At 41.9% G+C, this 15,278-nt stretch overlaps 1 protein-coding gene across 3 annotated transcripts in view; it reads right to left on the reverse strand.

The window, feature by feature from the left end:
* Positions 1 to 15,221, reverse strand: part of VWA8 (von Willebrand factor A domain containing 8) — a 201,613-nt gene extending 186,392 nt beyond the window's left edge. For 2 of the 3 annotated variants that reach the window (XM_075139308.1, XM_075139307.1), the window contains exons 1-2: positions 14,977 to 15,221; positions 3,335 to 3,412 (exon numbers count right to left, since the gene is read on the reverse strand). In XM_075139308.1, the coding sequence (XP_074995409.1) occupies positions 3,335 to 3,412; positions 14,977 to 15,121 (223 nt within the window). In that variant the 5' untranslated portion in view covers positions 15,122 to 15,221. The remainder of the gene's footprint in view (positions 1 to 3,334; positions 3,413 to 14,976) is intronic. The other variant, XM_075139312.1, reaches the window with a different exon arrangement.
* Between the last annotated feature and the right edge of the window lie 57 nt (positions 15,222 to 15,278).

Here is a 15,278-nt window from a genome sequence, read left to right on the forward strand (position 1 = left end):
AGTAACATAACCATAGAATTTACACAATAAGGGATAAAAAAAATTCCTAAATTTAAATATACAAAGAAATTGTACTCAAGTATTTGAAATAAATTTTCTGCTATTAAATACATGAGTATTCTACCTTACTTAATTTTAACTAATTTAATATTTAGGTTTATAAGCAAAATTCTGTACCTTAAGTAATCCTACTGTAAGTACATGAGTACTGATGAACAACAGTATCCCAAGTATGACATAGGCTCCTTTCAGTCATGATTTTTTTGGGGCCCCTCACTACAAGAAGGACATGGAGGTGCTGGAGCGTGTCCAGAGAAGGGCAACGAACCTGGTGAAGGGCCTGGAGCACAAGTCTTATGAGGAGCGGCTGAGGGAACTGGGGTTGTTTAGCCTGGAGAAGAGGAGGCTGAGGGGAGACCTCATCGCGCTCTACAACTACCTGAAAGGAGGTTGTAGCGAGGTGGGTGTTGGTCTCTTCTGCCAAGTAACAAGCGATAGGACGAGAGGAAATGGCCTCAAGTTGCGCCAAGGGAGGTTTAGATTGAACATTAGGAGAAATTTCTTTACTGAAAGAGTGGTCAGGCCTTGGAACAGGCTGCCCAGGGAAGTGGTTGAGTCACCATCCCTGGAGGTATTTAAAAGACGTGTAGATGAGGCCCTTAGGGACATGGTGTAGTGGGCATGGTGGTGTTGGGTTGACGGTTGGACACGATGATCTTAGAGGTCTTTTCCAACCTTAATGATTCTATGATTCTATGATTATTAAAAAAAAAAAGAAACAACTAATAATACACCTAATATGTGCTAACAAACATTACTTTTAGTTGTATTATCAGATTTTAGCTAAGATCCCATCATTCTGTACAGTTCCATGTTTAATAACTTTTTTGCTATCAGATTAGTTTTCAACCACTTTTTCCTTCTTATAATCATTAACTAGAAAAATCTCTGATTCTTTGATTCTACCACGTTTTCATAAGTCTCTTACCTTCCCAGTCCAAAGAACTGAAAGAGATGCTGTTATAGCAACTTAGAGCTAACGTTTATCTCACTGAAAAGTGCAGATTGACCAAAACATGTAATAGTGACTAGCATGCTGTGGAAGAGTGGAAGGCAGGGAGGCATTGTTAAAATGAATGCATTTGGTACAGCACAGAAAGCCAGAAAGCAAAACAATCTACAAGGAATGTAAATAAGTGAAACGGATCACATTAGTCATTGACATAGACAACTGATGTCCTTACTTCACGACCAAAATGAGAAAATAGGCATACAAAATAAATTATGAAAAGCAAAAATCTATCATTTAAGAAGCTATAAAAAGTAGTAATACAGAGCAGCATTTCTCAACTGTCTGGCCACATTCCCAGGGAACTCACGAGGAATGGGAAGTATCATTACAGTCTAAAACAGAAACCCTTTCCTCATGGGCTACCCCGTAGCAGCAAGGGTTGACATATGGCATTGGTACCTTAGATCCCCTGGTAGGAAAGCATCACAGTGCGATGCCTACTGGGGTACGGGAATTAAGCAGCCCACAATCCAAATGGCCTACCAGACTACTGGCAGACGTCACACTAGTCAAAGACTGAAAGCAAACAAAATCTTCCTCTCTATATTGCTCTCTGAGCAACCCGATCTAGTTGAAGATGACCCTGCTCATTGCAGGGAGGGTTGGACTAAATGACCTTTAAAGGTCCCCTCCAGTCCACACTATTCTATGATTCTATATTCCTGCTACACCTCTCGAAGGACAAACTTTTCAGAAGAAATGTTGCATGTCAGAATAGAGTTAAGAAACAGTAATCTAAACATGACAATAGTAACACAGGTCTACTATCTCACAGTTACTACAAAATCAGGAATCACTGAAACACAGAACGGTTGAGGTTAGAAGGGACCTCTGGATGTCATCTTGTCCAACCCTCCTACTCAAGCAGGGCCACCTAAAGCCTGTCTGATGAGCTGAAGTACTACTGCCTAAGAGTGCAAAAACATAAACCTTCACACAGCAGCTCCTGCCCTTTCTGATACTGTACCAGTAGCACTCCCTGTACACCTGTAACATCCCTCTTGCCCTCAGTATCTCTCTCCCAGCAGTTACCTGCCATCCTGCCAGCTGTGCAGTGGCAAGTCTACTGTTGGTATTATCAATGCCATCCTTCTAAAAGAATAAACAAAACCAAAAAACGCCAGCACCCCAGCAGTTTTTTTTTGGTGTCTGCTTCAAAATGTCATGGAATGAATTTAGACATGTTGGAAAGCAAATTCACTTGAAGCGAATGACTACACTCGGTTTCCACCTGCAGAACCTTGCAAAGCCCAGCAATGACAGTCACTGGGAGTTCTCAATGCTTGGCTCTGTCTAAGCGTGGTATAAACTTACATACTCCTTTAGAATGCCATGTGTGCTTGGTTTTGGTCTGAAAATTTATCTGGGTGGAAAAATCAGTTGTTGGTGGGGTTTTTTTTAATTTAAATTTTGGACATCCAGCAGCCTACATGTGAAAGTGCTGAACAAATCCAACTGGTCATTTTGGATCCTCAGGAAATAGTTGGCCTGTACTGTCCTAGAAAACGCCACAACAAAAACATGATTCACTTGCTGATCCACGGTGCAAAAGGAAAAGCTCAAGAAGCATGTATTCTCAACAAACAAACAGGAAACATGGATGGCTGCAAATCCGTGGCATTTTTAATAAGGTATCAAAACATAATGTGAATTAATTGTAAGTACATGTATGCACATTGTTAATGTGCATAATTGGCTACATCTTTTGTAAGTATTTGATAGCATTTTTTATCACTATGCTATTGACTTCTCATCAACTTGATGGATTGCGAAGATCTGTGTGTTCGCTGACAACAATAATGTTGACAATCTGGGAATACTAAATATCACAGTAGAAAAACACCATACATCTGCCATACAGCAGAGAACTCCTAGGACATATAATTGTATTGCAACTGAATGATAACTTTAAACTGCCACAGTTTTATGACCAAACAATTTGAGATAAAAATATTATTTTTAGAAGTAATTGCTGGATGAGACTCCTTTTGAACAAAATATTTAAACATATACAAATGATCCTTTTACTGTCCTACTGACCAATGGGACAAGTTACATTCAAAGTTAAGAGATTCCTATATAACCAGCCGAACCAGAGATACAGTAAAGAACTCAACAATCTAGACAGCCTTCCCCAAATTGCATACTTTTTCAAAACATATTTCTTGGATAATTTCAGTAAAGTCAGTGGGGTGAATTGAGTGAGTAAAAGTTTTTTGAATAAAGCCTTGAAATTCATTCAAAAGGAAAGCATATTCTTACTGTAGTTCTGTGGAACAAGTTCTGGGTTCTTCGGTGTTTTGAGCTTAAAAGACACATCTCCAATAGTGACAGTATCACCTAAAAAAGAGAAAAGAAGTCTTTTAGTTCCCAGATACTTTTTAAGTGTTTAATGTCCTTATATTAAAGTTTAAATCATAGGCCTACTGTGGTAAGGCTGACTGACTGTTTACAAAGCAGCCTCTAATGTGTTTGAGAGCTATTAGTTTACTAATTAGGATCTGCTGCTTTTCAATAGATCAGGTACCAGGACAACTTACATTTCATTAATATTCCTTGACTTTTTTCTTTTGTTGCTGTTGTTATAACCATAACTTACTTTGTTGGGAGCTACGGAATTCAAGCTTACTGTAGAACCCCATTCCAGCTACCATCATTGATTTATTGAAATTAAGGCTTTAGCATGTTTGTCTGCAGAACTAGCAGTGAGAAACACTTGTAGGGGTGATGATTTTCCTGAGTTTTCAAGCAGCCTGAAACAGTATCTGTTGGAGGTACAAAACGACATATTCATGTCAGTGAATATGCCCTTCCTGCACTCTCTGACTGTATGGCTGCAGAACCTGGCACCTTTCCAAGGTTTGAGAGGTCTCAAGCATTTCTTGCTCTGGATTTCACCAAAAGCACCTGGCCATTTTATTTACTGGTCTCTTACTAGGACCTGCCTCTCTGATCTGTCTTTCTGCAACCACAGGCTTGAATTAAATTGCAGGGCATGCCCTGAGTACTTTCTCGTACAAGAAATTAGAAGTGAAATCTAGTTTGCAGTCAGGAAATGGGCGAGCACCAAGGCAGCAGTGGTCACACAGGAAAACAGCACAACACCCAAAACCCGTGAAGCCAAGAAAATGAGCTGCAGACTGGTAACAAACTCAAAGTTTATTTTTTCCAAGAGACCATCTGGGCAGTGCAAATGAGTTCACAAGTATTAAGACCATGAAACTAAGATGACTCTAGTAAAATAATGTTTTTTCCATTACTGTTGCTGAAGATAACACCACCTTCGCTGCCCAACAGGCACTGCAGTGCGTGCGTGAGGTTGGAGAGGATTACTGCAGTAAGACTGCTGCACAGGGGTGCAGTTTTACCACAGTACTCTGATTACACTACCTTTCCATGAATTGAGGCCAAGTTTTGGAACTGTTTCTTGCGCTTGTGTTTTTCTCAGAAATGCGATGTAGAAAGTACATGGCCCACGAACAAGATCCAACTCTAAAAATCCTTCTGTAGATCTGCACCTTGTCCTACTCCATCCAAGAGGACCCAGTCTACTGTTGCCTATCTCCAGCACCACATAAGGAGTCAAAGAGTTCGGAAGACCAACGCTGGAACCAGAGAGGAAGATGCTGAAGAGGAAGCTTGTCCAAATTAACAGAGGCAACTAAAACTCCTCCTGTATATACAGCAGCTCTCCTTTCAGTCAGCAATGACTTTTGCACTCAAATGCAGTTCTCTTCCAGCATACACAGATGTTACTGCTTATCTCACAGAACTGAGAATCTCCAGGTTCTGACATGACTCACACAATCCATGGGAAAGGTTACACATTTAGGACTACATTTATAGCAGCCAGAGGAGAATCACCTACAGCAACAAACAGGAAGCAGCAAAGAAAGGATTATAGCTGATTTCCTCCCAAATTTAAGGGCTTAACAACAATGCTGAGACTGGGATTCACAGCCTGACATACATGCCCGCACATGGGTCTTTATGTTGCTCCTGAAGTCCAAACAATCACCCCCCCATTTTTTCCTTAAAATATTGGCAGAAGGCAGTAAGCTGGTGGTTGTTCCCACTTTTTACACAACAATACAGTGCTTTAATGGCTTGCCAGAAAGTGGGAGACTTAGGCAACAGCTGTACTGCCAAATAAAAGGTGGCCAAGGGTTCATCCCCGGTCTTAAGGACAAGCAGCACCAAGCAGTTCCCACTCTCCCTGCTACAGCTACGCACCCTTCTCTGGCAGATCTGTGCAGGAGCCAAGAAGTGAATGGTCCCAAACAGAGCTGACGCTAAGCTAACGATTAGGCAGCAGTCTAGGGCTTTGGCTCATTTTCTAGCCCTCGTTGAATTTGCAGTTCAAATGCACCTAAGAGTACTGTGCCCTCTTTGGCCTGAAGCATTCAAACTCACTCCAAAATAAAGTCCTGCAATGGTTTAGGGGCCTGGTCCCCATTCTGGGAACTGCGCTGTATCTTAAATTAAAAAGTCACTGGACAACACACACAACCACTGCAAGGAGTAAAATCCAGGCTTTGGCTCTCCCAGGGTTTTGCCCACTTTTCTAAGTTTTAAAGTAAGAAAAACTACTTTACTGCCTAAGCATCATCTCCCTTTCCCCTTCTGCTGCGGCTCCTATCACTCTTTCTCACTGAGGAACAGCTAAAGACCAAAATGCCTCCAAGTTGATGAAAATACCCTAGAAGCCCACCGCTTCCTGCAAAAGTTGACACCTCTCTCATTAGCTCAGCTAGGAAGAATTTTAACATTCTAAAAAGAGCAGGTTGCCTGATATATCCTTAGGAAATTAGTGCCAGTTTATTTTCTCACCATTCCCCAGCCAACATGCAATGAGACAAGAGTACATGACTAATTAGCTCCTAGCTTAAATCACCTCAGCTCAAATTGTAAACATCCTTTCATGCATACACAGTCTTCCAAAACACAGTAGAGACAAGATGCCGAAACAACAAGGTGTCAGACTTTTTCAATATATTGGAATGATGATATCATCTACAGGAGAGAATTTTAATTACCTACTTTATTGGCACAGTACTGAAAAGTCTTAGTTGATTTCCTGTACTCCCTAAAAAAAAAAAACCATCACACAACTGAGTTTGGTCTAGATGAAAAATGGAAAATACATCTCTCCTGGTGGTATTTATGCCAGTCCATAACATGCTTGATCAACACATCCAATCATGTCCAAAAATTCCACAAATATTCCAGCCTTCAATGGACCCTACAAACTTTCATGAAAAATGGGCTCGGAGGGAACTATATCCAAGACGTGGAGAGAGCTGAGCACACAAAATCCCTAGCATTCAGTCAGGGCATTCAGCTTTTAACAGGTTTGTTGCTGCCTGGAGACAAATGTTGCCTCCAGCTTGCATCTGTCCAAAAAGCAAAAATTTTAGCAGTGTTTAATAGAACTTTAAGCAACAATAAACCAAGACAGCAGAGTCTATTTTCCTAGCTAAATGAGCACAAGGGGGATTAGCCCACTAATCTTATCACACACTTCCACCTGGGCTGTATTTTCTTGTCTCATTTGTTTCTTCTGTATTTGTTTAAAATCTCATGTTTGGTTACTCCATTTCCACTGCATTTCCAAACTCTTTGAACAGAGATGTCATCCCCGACAGGCTCTTTCCAATGTTTCACCAGCTGGCAAGGAACTGACAACAGCCTGCTTGGTAAAATGGTGGTGTTAAATCAGCAAGACTCATAATTTGAGAACATGTATCCCAAATTCTTTGACTCCACTGCAAATTATGGAATAGCCCATCAATACTCCAACCCATCTCACAAGTTACTACCACACTACTGTGGACAAAAGCTATACACATAGGATTTTGTGATGGAGTATTCGTAGCCTATATCAGGCTTGCTTAGGCAAGCAGTGAAGATGTACCCCTGGTTTCTCATATCCCAGACAGAAAACAGTAATCTTAGGTACCACAGTCTTTGGGGAAAACAGTGGGATAAAAGCAGTGCCCGACGTACACAAAGAGATATGGCTGCTAAAACAAGTGCCAAATAAGTCAGAATCCAAAAGGTAAGGGGGACATCCCATTCGGGGGGTGGACAATATACAGACAAAGCAGTTCGTTTAAAAGCCCATGCCATATGGGTCAGAAATTGGCAGCACGTAAAGATCGTGAGCCAATAACGGGACCCTGAAACAAGGAGATATGAAAACAGCCTCAATACATGCAATGAGCCCTTTCTACTGCATCTGGAATAGACAGGTGTGAATTGCACCTCTGGCAAAATGGCAATTCGCACATGCACGCACAGCTAGCCAGTAACTGCAATGCACTGAACCTGATACGCTCTCTTTGTTAGAGCTACATTTTAGACAGAAAACAATATTAATACCTACATCTGCTTTTTATGATAACTGACAAGGGCTCTTCAGGTGAGCAGGCCTATTTCTTCCACTCAGTCTGAAGAGAGTGGAGGGCTACTGAATAGAAAGGCACCACCTGCAGCTCCAAGCCCCTGAGCTGCAGAGGAGGCAGCCGGAGGCTGGAAGAGCACTTTAGCAGGACACCCCTGCATGAACACCCTGTGCTTTTATTCTCCCCCAGCATCTCCTACTCACCGTTCTCTGACACGGAATAGTAGGACTTGATGGACCCTTGTTCTGACCCACTGTGGATGCTTTTATGTTATAATCTCAGTAAGAAGGGTTCTTGAAGATGCAGCTTTATCGTGCGCTTGGCACCTTTGACTGGTCTTCTATTTAAAAGTTAGTATCACACCAACTATCCTTCTTGTCCTCTCCCCCTCCCAAGAAGAGACTATTCCCTAATCCTGCTATTTTTTCCTGTATGTTGAGAAGAAAAAGCCACTGCTGTTTAAATTATTTAGAGCAACACTGATCATATCTGAAGATAAACAGATTGCATCTCAAGTACAATTTAAGAACTTAAGAAGCAGAAAAAAGTTTTATTTCTTCTATTTGCCATTTTTCTGATGAAATAACACATTAAGAAAAAAGAAGGAAATTAATAAATTTGAAATGGCTGTTTTTAAATAAAGAAATCCTACAGCGAAAGGAAACACCCTGCACAGATCTATACATCTATTTAGTTTTTTGAGTGCACAACAGAAACAGTTCCAATCTCATGTGTAAACCTTTATATTACCAGGGTTTTTAGAGGCACTACAATGAAGCTTCGGGAACACTGGGTTTTTAGGTGGCTGAAATTATTGCCTTTTGGCCTCTTTAGTCCTAAATTTATGAGAGATTAACACACTCCAACAGTCATCTTAGAATATTACACATTTATTTGTACACAGACCATCCATCTGGTCTCAAAAGCCAGTAACAGCAAGAGCATATTGTAACTGTGAAGGTGTTAAACTCTGCCAACATTAATTTCTGTGTGATAAGATCACACCTGTTAGAGGAAAGTTCAAAATCTGTATTATATTCAAATATATATTTCCAGGTCTTAATTTCATTCTAGGAGGGAAAAAAAAAAGAAAAAAGATGCTTTTAACTGATATTTATCCAGCACATTTCCATAAGGGCACAGAAGAGCGTGTCAGCCCTCATCCTTTAAGAGCCAACTTATTTTGAAGAAACAGAAATTACACTTTCCAGGATTTGTTTTTTCTTTTTCCTCAACTTTTCTGAATACATTATTCAGGGGAAAAAAAAAAGCAGTCCTATCTACACAACTTACTTATTTCTCTCATTTCATACCAGCTCTTACTGGCCATCTTCATGGCTGCAAACATTACACACAGTCACTGGGTAACACTATAACCTATTCTGTATCTTATATTGGTACTGCCAGCCTCCCGAACACATGAATATGAGGGACAGAAACCCATTCCCCACACTCCCTAGGTTTGCTCCTCGACCACCGCTGCCTTCACATACAGATGAGGTGGAGCTCAGCTGCTGCCGACAGGACTCTGCTGACTGAAATAGTTGGATGTTTACACAACAAAACCCATCTCCAGTCTAAGCAGAAAAATATCCACTTCACTTGAGTGACCCTTATTTTATGAGCAAAAGAAAGTAAGTCTTTCCCTCTAAGAAACCAAAATAATTACTTCAAACATAAAACTTGAATATTAGTAGATTTCTACTCAACATTATTGTTAGACCTTCTTTTTTTTTATTTTCAGTTTTGAAGCTAATGCTTGATTTTTCAATTGTCTACTTTAGGCTAATGAGTCTCTTTACTGATTAAAGTCCAAAGTGCCATTAAAATGAAATCTTGGTATTTACGCCAGGAAGTGAACCTTTTCCTCCATTTTTCTGCATTAGTAGAAGATCAACAACATGAACACGGAATCTTATCTGACATCCAGTCATGTAGGAAGCTTACAATCATTTCTCAGCAGAGAGCTATTTTTCGTTTGGGCCAACAGCATACCCAGAAGGTAGGCAGTCTGATGATGCTCAATTACAGAAGTGTTATGATGTGAAAAGTCAGTTTTAAATATGTTCAATACCATGATGATGATCTCACATAGACTTGATACATAAATTTCAGAATATATCTTAGTAATATGCTTACCACGTCAAAGAAGTGCTAAGCTGCCCATTCATCAATTACCAAAACACGTCAGAAATACTGGTCATCTTTTCCAACTTCCTGTTCAACATCAGCTTACCACCAAGACGAGATCTGATGAGCTGCGGCTCTGGCTGACTGAGTCTCAAAAACCACCAAGGATGGATGTTCCACAGCCTTTCTAGCCCACCTCTTCCCCTGCTGCACTACTCTCCTAGTAAAAAAGTTTGTCCTGTTGTCCAGTCTGAGCCTCCCAAGCCCCAATTTGTGACGACTGTCTCTTGATATATTATCTGCCACTATTAAGTAGAGTTAAACGTAATAATTTTTGTAATTATAATTGTAAGTTGCCAACAGATTTCTCCTCCCTTAGGCCTCTCCTTGCAAACCTAACAAGCCCAGATCCCTCAGCTTCTCCTCACCATCAGGTGCTCTAGGCCCCTAACAATTTTGGTAGCCCTCAAGTGGACTCCAGCTGTTTCTCAGTATCTCCCTAGAACTAGGGAACCCGCAACTGGACACAGCATTCCAGGCAGAGCGTCACCAGTGCTTTCTAGAGATGAATCCTCCCTTTACCCCATTGCCCACACTCCTCCTAATGTAGCCCATCTGTAGGTTTATTTGCTATGATGTGTTGGCTCATACTCAACCAGACATCCACTGCAACCCCACAGCCTTTTCAGCAAAGCTGCTACTCAGCCAGACACTCCCCAGCCTGTGGTGACATACAGCAACACTTAAGTCTAGTAGCAGAACTTCATACGTCTCCTTCTTAAGCTTTTTGAGGTTTCTGCTGGCCCAGCCCTCAAGTTTATTGCGGTCCTTCTGGACTAAAGATCTGCAGTTTGTGGGGATTTTGTCCCTACATACCAAATAGCACTTTTACATTCCTCTTCTGTTTTCTGTTCTTATTTCCACTTTTGTATGCCCCCTTTCTGTGTTTTAGTTCATTGAGAAGTTCCCTGCTTGGCCAAGCAGGCCTCCTGCTGAAATACCAAACCTTCCTGCACTGTCGAATGGTTCATTCCTGAGCTGTCATTAAGTTTTCTCTAAAAATCTTCAATGTTACCTTTCTTCTTCATGGTTGTTATCCAAGAGATTCTACCTACCAAGCTCCTGAATAAGTGAAAGCCTGCAGTCCTTAAGTCCATGATCCTAATTTTGCTGCTCACCTTCCCAGCCTTCCTCCAGATCCACAACTCAATGTTAGAGTCACTGCAATCCAGGCTGCCATCTATGACCAAACCAGCCACAGTTCTTGCCTACTTGTGAGCAGCAGATGAAGAGTTACCCCTGACCAGGCTCTGTGGCATTTGCATTACAAAATTTTTACCAACACAATCTAGAAACCACGAAGAGCGCATACACAATGCCAGATTGCCCTCCTAGCAGATGTCTGGATCGTTGAAATCCCCCATGAACATGAGGGCCCATGAGTGGGAGGTTTCTGCTAGCTGTCTGTAGAAAGCAATATCCACTACCTCCTCTTAGTCATACGGTAACAGATGCCCACCCCATCCCCAGGGTTCCCTTTCAAAATCTTCCGTGGCCGCTGCTACTTATGTGAAAAATTAGCTCATCGTGTTTTAAAACTGTGTGAGGATTCCTCAAGTACAGTTTGCTCAGTGAAGAAAAGCCAGACTATCAGTCTATTCCAAACTGAGCTTAGGTATCAAATGCATTAGTATAATTTCAATAATGTATTTCAACTAAAAAGAAACTACAACTGAAAATCAATAGAATTGTTTTTAAAACTTCCCATTTACTGAAAAGATAACCAAAATAGACAAAACAACTTTAAAATTCATTATGGCATCTCCTACATAACTATCCTGAGCCCCTGAGTTTGCCAAGCAGGTTCAACTTCAGCCTTATGTATTAAAACAGGCAGGACTTGCAGAACACAACAATGCGTATCAGGACTATAACAGTTGCTAAACAGGAAAATTTAAATTTTGACCAACTGCCAAAAATTAAAACTCAGAAGCTATTTACTGACATCTACTCATGGGAACAACCGTGAAACCCTATCGAAGAGCATACAGAAGCTTATCTGCCTGACAGCTCATTCCTTTCTTTCAGCTCTATCAGCGTGTCTAATAAAAGATACTATTTTTTGCCACCAACCTTTTCTCTCTTAAATGTTAGAATAATTTGAAATAACTCAGGAATAACTCTGCTAACTTTCACGACAACTGGCTTTGAAAATTCCCATCTTCATTTGCTACCTTCTCAGTTGTGCTGATGCAACAACTGTTCGTAAGACCTCGCCGTAAATCAAATCACTGGAATCGTTTCAGTCACCACAATGCAGCCCCCTAAGTACAACTACGGAGGCAATGAACAATAGCAGGAATGTTAACAGAAAGATGAAAGAATGAAGTCTCTTAAATAGGTTTTGCCAGTGAAAAAAATATTGCCAGAACCACACTTCCAGCTGTCAACATATGAACTTCAACAACATAACAACACAGGTAAAGTTGGAAAAGGGAATGTGCTGGAAAGCATTTACATCCGTCATCAACCAGCTCTTTAGTCTTTGGACAGTGAGAGACCCGGGAAAAAAAACACCCGAAACCCCTTCTAAATACATGGTCCCATTCATAGTCTTCTTTCAGATTATAAATTTTCCACAATCACTTAGATCCTGTATACTGATGATTAACATTACAGGATTCTTAAGTCTGATACAGTTTTCACAACTGACTCTGTTATACTCAGCACATACTCTTGTCTGTATTACTGAGATCTTTTAGGCTTTAAACACAGGTTTAGTTAGGAACTGGGACTGACTAGGTTTTGGAAAGCACAGGAAGTGAACCTGGACAGGCAGAGCTGCAGAAAACAGCAAATGAAGGTAGTAAATATTTTGGCCTACACAAGTGAAAAAGTGTAAGTTGTTTTATGTACATTGATCAGCAAAGCACACGAGAGACCTTCCCTTGCCTGTATTATCTGACTGGCAATGATTTTTATTTTTCCAGCTCTTCAGTCTTCATCAAATTCAGCATTTGTTCCTACCAACCCCTTAAAGCACCTCTGATATTGTGTATTCTGTCAGATTTTTTCAAAAGTTTCATATTACATACAGATAGATGCAAATAATTAAATGTCAGTGAACTGAGTTACATAGAACTTCACTTTGGTCAGCTCATACTGTGTTTAAAATAATAAATCATCACAAATAACTCTGCAGTCCACAAAAACTTGATTCTTTTCAGTCTTTTGGAAGGAAACATGAAACCTGCATTAAAAATTAATCTGATAGTCATCCTTCCACAACATTTGTTACTATAAATTAAGTTTCCCTCATTAAATAAGTTGTGCAAACCTAAACCCTTCCTAGATATTCCCATTACACTTTAGTCACTGAGTGTCTCTGTCTTTCACTTTGAGATTTCTCTTGAGCTTTACCACTAGATAGCTCTAGCAGTTCCTTCACAGCCCCCAGTGCACCGGCAAGACATATTCGCATTACAAAGCCAGAGCTGAAAAGCTAAGCATGGTTCCTTCACATAGAACAGGAAAAAATCAGGCACCAGTTTCTCCCTTACACTTACAAGGTACCATCACAGACAGTAAATCCAATCTGGCAGGGATGTCAGATCCAAATTACTGGGTAGACAACAATTTACTGTTTACTTGACTGTTAACAGCTTCCAGCCTTTTCAGAAATATTTTCTTTATCAGTAGGGAAGAGACATGCAACCTGCTTACAAGACTTGTAATTACAGCAGCTGCATAGAAATAGCAAAAACACGTATCGGACACAAAATTTCAGACCATCTTCTCTTTGTAACTTCAGTAACCTCAAAGGAGTGATAGGGCCTGCAAGAGGACATGCAATAATCTTGAAAATAAAATTAATTAAAAAAACCCAACAAAACCCAAATAATAAATAGTATTCCTAATATCAAGGTCCCAAATTCACAGAAGCACAGGAAGCACTATAATGAATGAGATGTCTCAGGTGCTGGGAGGGCAAATATCCCTAATGTTATCTCTTAGCCTGCCTTTAATAAACTACAAGATTGTCTAGAGCTTTGAGATTTAAGTCTTTCTACCAAAACTATTACCATCATTGACTGTAACTGGGAATACTCCTATTATTCATGTACATATACGGTGTATTCATGAATATGGTTAAGTTACACTCAGTTACATTCCATAGCACATGGAAATTATGAAGTATTTTTAGTAATACTGCATTCCCTACCGTTTCCTTTTGCTGAATTTCTTCTTGTTCTTAAGGTTACTCATCCCAACAAAGGGCTGAAAAGTGCCAAGCTACCTTCTTCAGGTGCTTGTTTCACACATTGTCAACTTGTTCCCTTTTATTCCTATTTGTTTTAAGATAAATAACCCTAGTTTTTTTAGTACTTTTCACAAATAAAATATTTTCTATTAAAAAATTCCTGAAGGAATTTTATGTTATCAATTCCTCAAAGGCCTCCTTCTTGAGAAACCTTTGAGAAACCAAACACATATTTAAAGAAATGAACTGGTCAACTAATAAACAGATTAAAAAAACATAAAAATGGAGATAAATGGTTTTAAAGGGGTGTAATTAAGAGCTTTAGTGAGTACCCCACCATGAGAATCACTTGCTGTCATTCTATCTCCCTAATTTACAGCTGCTCATCACTCGCTCTGCATTTAGTAGCTTTGTTGCTTTTGGCATTCACACAGAAAAGTGCTGGCTACCACAGGCATATGTCAGTGTTTCCAAACGCCACTTCTGCTCTGCACATGCCTGTCGTCTATCTCAAAGGTCACCAGAGGATATTCCAGGACAGTTCGGGTCATCCTTCCTAGCCCATGCAAGCTCAAGGTCGACCCCCTATCTCGTTACCGTACACTCAAACACGCATCAGCCTTGGCAACCCCTGACATGGATATGGCTTTGCCTTAGTGGAAGGACAACGCCAGGCAACGCAGAAACAGAAAGCATCGCAAGATGGTAAGGAGCCGCTTGATGGAGAAGAGCAGTTCCCACGGGTGCAGGCTGCGGGGCTGCTCCTTGCTCCACCGTGGGTGAAACACTTTGAACGCAAGCTATGGAAAGCCACACTAAGCTTCCCTGCAAGCCTGCGGCTGGACTCTGCCCTTTCCTCTCACGCCACACGCACGGGCATAAGAAGCAGCAGGGACAGCAGCGCAAACTGGACAAACCAGCAGCCCGTGAGGTGGTAACCTGCCTCCAGGCCTCCCCCGGGCCGCCTGGCTGAGGGGAGAGCCGGGCTGCCCACATCCGGGGGCCCGGTGTCAGGGCCTGGGGGGCTGGCCGGGGAAAGGGAAGCTAGGGGAAGGCTGGAGGGAGGCCCGGGCCAGCCCAGGCCACCCCGGGGGGCCAGGGGTCGTTACCTGAGCCGTGCAGCGCCCTGACCTCCAGGCGGCCGGACCGCGCCGCGGCCGCGCCGCCGCCCACCACCTGCCGCAGGAGCAGGCGGACCCTGCGCGCAGCGGGGCCCCCGGCCCCGCCGCCCAGGCACAGCACCCGCGACTGCATGGGCCGCGGGGAGAGCGCCGCCGCTGCCGCCGCTGGGCCGGGCCGAGCCGAGCCAAGGAGGGGAAGGGAAACGCCGCGGCACAAGGTCCCACCGGAAACTAGCGCCGGGCCGACCGGCGGCCGGGGCGGGTACGGGCCGGTGCGGGTCGCGGGGGCG

The sequence above is a fragment of the Calonectris borealis genome, chromosome 1, assembly GCF_964195595.1.
Source record: "Calonectris borealis chromosome 1, bCalBor7.hap1.2, whole genome shotgun sequence".
Classification (NCBI taxonomy): domain Eukaryota; kingdom Metazoa; phylum Chordata; class Aves; order Procellariiformes; family Procellariidae; genus Calonectris; species Calonectris borealis.